Below are 5,000 nucleotides of genomic sequence, written 5' to 3'. Positions count from 1 at the left end.
CCTCCAAAAGAGCAGTAAGTGGCAGGCCTTGTGCATCATAAAGCCGATGTTTAGTTGGTTCCTTGAACGTATAAGATGGAATGTTCTAAACATATTTTCTTTTTAGGTTCGCCTTGGAGTGTTGAGGTAATGGAAGGCAGTGGGGCGCGGGTAGCGGTGCTGGGGGACACGATCAAGCATTTCCCCGCCGGACAGCTCTCTGCCTTTGACATCTCGGCCGCCAATGTCTCCAAAGAAGATATTCAAGTCCACATCGTCAGTGAGTGCATTATGATCTCCTTTACTTCGAGCATATTCTTTTTAAACATGGATGTAACATAAATGCGGTTTTGGGCCGACTAAACACAGGTTATTTATTTGTCTTTCGTAACATCCATTACACCCTCCCCCGTCAAGGTCCCGCCAAGCGCCCAGTGTCGTACCAGCTAACGGAAAGCGGCGAGGGCGTGTACCGCGTGGCCTTCGTGACGACAGAGGTGGGGTCGTACGTGGTGGATGTTGCAGTGGCGGGGCAGAAAGTCCAAGGCTCGCCCTTCATTGCCAAAGCTTACGATGCCGGGCTCATCAGGGTATCCGACGTTCCCAACGGTGTGGTCGGGCAGCCGTGTCAGTTTAGAGGTAAGACTCCAGGAATTGGAAAATACTTGTATTTACCACTCGTTTTTAAATAGCACTCAGGATTTGTTTGTCTTTTAGTAGTTTGAGCCGTAGCACATCCGGCCAAGGAAACTTTAAAAACTGCCATGGCCGTTCTTTGTCTTCGTCAGTGGATGCGTCTCAGGCGGGCGAGGGGCACCAGCGCAGCCCCCATGCCCAGCCACCAGCAGCAGCCCCCCCCCCCCCCCCCCCCCCCCCCAGCCCCCGCCCCCCCCCCCAGCCCAGCACCCCCCCCCCCCCCCCCCCAGCCCCCCACCCAGCTCCCTCCGCCAGCCCCCGTCCCCGCCCCCCAAGCAGCCCCACCCAGCCCCCCCCCCCCCAGAATCCCCCCCCCCCAGCTGGCTCCCCCCACCAGCCCCCCGCCCCCCCCAGGGGGGGGGGCCCCCTCACGCCCCACTAGCCCCAGCCCCCCCCCCCCCCCCCCCCCCCCGCCCCCCCTCCCCAGCTCGCCCCCACAGGCCCCCCCCCCAGCCCACAAGCACCCCCCCCAACCAGCCCCCCCCCCACCAGCCCCCCGCCCGCCAGCCCCTACCCCCCCAGCCGGCCGCCACTCCCCCACCCCAGACCGCCCCCCGCCCCCCCCCCCGCCCCCCCCCAGCCCCCCCAGCCCCCACCCCCCCCCCCCCCAGCCCCCAGCCAGCAGCCCAGCTGGCCCCGCCCACCCCCGCCCCCCCCCCCCAGCCCCCCCAGCTCAGCTGCGAAAATCAGCATCAATGATGGCGAAGTGCCCAACCATGTGCAAGTGCTGGGCGGAGGCCGGTGCCTCGTCTCCTTCACGCCCGACACGGCCAAGCTGCACACCATAGACATTAAGGTTCGTTGCCGACGGGTGTCAGTGCCAATCAAACTCTCTCACTCACTCCTTCACTCACCCACACTCCTTCACTCACTCACTCCTTCACTCACTCACTCACTCCTTAACTCACTCACTCTCACATATTCACTCACTCTCACATATTCACTCACTCCTTCACTCACTCACTCCTTCACTTACTCACTCACTCACTCACTCTCACCCATTCACTCACTCCTTCACTCACTCACTGTCACCCATTCACCCACTCTCACCCACTCACTCACTCACTCTCACCCATTCATTCACTCTCTCACTCACTCACTCATACACTCACTCTCTCATTCACTCTCTCACTCACTCACTCATACACATTCACTCACTCACTCATATACATTCACTCACTCTCTCATTCACTCACTCACTCACTCACTCTCACATATTCACTCATTCATTCACTCACTCACTCTCACCCATTCACCCACTCTCACCCACTCTCACCCACTCACTCACTCACTCACTCTCACCCATTCATTCACTCTCTCACTCACTCACTCCTTCACTCATTCACTCACTCACTCACTCACTCTTACCCATTCACTCACTCACTCTTACCCATTCACTCACTCACTCTCACCCATTCACCCACTCTCACCCACTCACTCACTCTCACCCATTCATTCACTCTCTCACTCCTTCACTCACTCACTCACTCACTCTCACCCATTCACTCACTCACTCACTCTCACATATTCACTCATTCATTCACTCACTCACTCTCACCCATTCACCCACTCACTCACACCACTTCAAACACACTCTCATTCAATACTCCCCACGTCACAACACGCACTCTCACTCACTCCTTCACTCCTTCACTCACTCACTCACTCCTTCACTCACTCACTCACTCACTCACTCACTCTCACCCATTCACTCACTCTCTCACTCATTCACTCACTCATTCTCACATATTCACTCACTCATTCACTCACTCTCACCCATTCACCCACTCTCACCCACTCACTCACTCTCACCCATTCACTCACTCTCACCCATTCACTCACTCTCACTCATTCACTCACTCACTCACTCTCACTCACTCTCTCACTCATTCACTCACACTCACTCATTCACTCACTCTCACCCATTCATCCACTCACTCTCACCCGTTCATTCACTCACTCACTCACTCATACACATTCACTCACTCACTCACTCACTCTCACATTCACTCACTCACTCACTCACACACTCACTCAACAACTCACCCATTCATTCACACACTCACTCTCCCCCATTCATTCGCTCACTCACTCTCACACATTCACTCTCATTCACTCACTCACTCTCACCCTTTCATTCACTCACTCACTCTCACCCTTTCATTCACTCACTCACTCACTCACGCACGCTCACTCATTCACTCACTCACTCTCTCACTCTCACCCATTCATTCACTCACTCACTCACTCTCACACATTCACTTACTCACTCTCACCCAATTATTCAATTCACTCACTCGAGACCATCACCATTCAACACTCTCACCCATTCACTCACTCACTCACTCTCACATATTCACTCATTTATTCACTCACTCACTCTCACCCATTCACCCACTCTCACCCATTCACCCACTCTCACCCACTCACTCACTCACTCTCACCCATTCATTTACTCTCTCACTCACTCCTTCACTCACTCACTCACTCTCACCCATTCACTCACTCTCTCACTCATTCACTCACTCACTCACTCATTCACTTACTCACTCTCACATATTCACTCACTCATTCAACCACTCTCACATTCTTTCACTCTCTCATACCCATTCACTCCACTCATCACCCACCCATCTCCACTTCTCACCCATTCCTCACTCTTCCACTCATTCATTTGCACACGACTCCTCTCCATATCACTCTTATAGAACCATTCACTCCACTATATCTCACTCATTCACTCACTCTCACCCATTCACCCACTCTCACCCATTCACCCACTCACTCACTCACTCACTCACTCATACACATTCACTCACTCACTCACTCACTCAACAACTCACCCATTCATTCACACACTCACTCTCCCCCATTCATTCGCTCACTCACTCTCACACATTCACTCTCATTCACTCACTCACTCTCACCATTTCATTCACTCACTCACTCTCACCCTTTCATTCACTCACTCACTCTCACCCTTTCATTCACTCACTCACTCACTCACTTACGCTCACTCATTCACTCACTCACTCACTTACGCTCACTCATTCACTCACTCACTCTCTCACTCTCACCCATTCATTCACTCACTCACTCTCACACATTCACTTACTCACTCTCACATATTCACTCACTCATTCACTCACTCTCACCCATTCATTCACTCACTCATACACATTCACTCACGCTCACTCATTCACTCTCTCACTCTCACCCATTCATTCACTCACTCACTCACTCTCACACATTCACTCACTCACTCTCACATATTCACTCATTCACTCACTCACTCACTCACTCTCACCCATTCATTCACTCACTCATTCTCACACATTCACTCACTCACTCACCCATTCTTTCACACACTCACTCACTCTCACCCAATCACTCACTCACTCACGCACTCTCACCCTTTCATTCACTCACTCACTCACTCTCACCCTTTCATTCACTCACTCACTCACTTACGCTCACTCATTCACTCACTCACTCACTCACTTACGCTCACTCATTCACTCACTCACTCACTCACTTACGCTCACTCATTCACTCACTCACTCTCTCACTCTCACCCATTCATTCACTCACTCACTCACTCTCACATTCACTTACTCAGTCTCATATATTCACTCACTCATTCACTCACTCTCACCCATTCATTCACTCACTCTCACCCATTCATTCACTCACTCATACACATTCACTCACTCACTCACTCACCCACCCACTCACCCATTCATTCACACACTCAATCTCACCCATTCACTCACTCAACAACTCACCCATTCATTCACACACTCACTCTCCCCCATTCATTCACTCACTCACTCACTCTCATACATTCACTCTCATTCACTCACTCACTCACGCTCACTCATTCACTCACTCATGCTCACTCATTCACTCACTCACTCACTCACTCTCACTTCTCATTCTCTCACTCTCTCTTCTCTCTCTCTCTCTCTCCTCTTTCACTCTCTCTCATCTCTCTCTCTCTCACTCACTCACCTCATCACTCCTTTCTCACCCTTTCATTCTTTCAGTCTTTCTCTCTACTCTTTCTCTTTCTCACTCATTCTTTCCTCACTACTCTTTCTCTTTCCTTCTTCCTTTCTTTCACTTTCTTTCTTCCTTTATTTCTCTCTCTTTTCTTCCTCTCTCTCTCTCTCTCTCTCTCTCTCTCTCTCTCTCTCTCTCTCTCTCTCTCTCTCTCTCTCTCTCTCTCTCTCTCTCTCTCTCTCTCTCTCTCTCTCTTGTTTTCCCTCCCTTTCTCTCCCTTGTATATGTAGTAGATTGTTTACAAACAAACAAGACAGGCTAAA

The 5,000-nt window shown here is 51.5% G+C and overlaps 1 protein-coding gene across 1 annotated transcript in view; it reads left to right on the top strand.

The window, feature by feature from the left end:
* Positions 1-5,000, top strand: part of jbug (filamin-type immunoglobulin domains fbug) — a 99,185-nt gene that overhangs the window by 63,484 nt on the left and 30,701 nt on the right. Inside the window, exons 21-24 of the mRNA XM_086540287.1 lie at positions 107-259; positions 397-618; positions 768-792; positions 1,348-1,471. Coding sequence (XP_086396413.1) covers positions 107-259; positions 397-618; positions 768-792; positions 1,348-1,471 — 524 coding nt within the window. The remainder of the gene's footprint in view (positions 1-106; positions 260-396; positions 619-767; positions 793-1,347; positions 1,472-5,000) is intronic.

This window comes from Penaeus japonicus, unplaced genomic scaffold, assembly GCF_977035675.1.
Source record: "Penaeus japonicus unplaced genomic scaffold, GWHDUDI00000001_assembly GWHDUDI00000009, whole genome shotgun sequence".
Taxonomy (NCBI): domain Eukaryota; kingdom Metazoa; phylum Arthropoda; class Malacostraca; order Decapoda; family Penaeidae; genus Penaeus; species Penaeus japonicus.
Note: the sequence above shows the minus strand (reverse complement) of the source record. Positions and strands in the feature narration are given on the sequence as shown.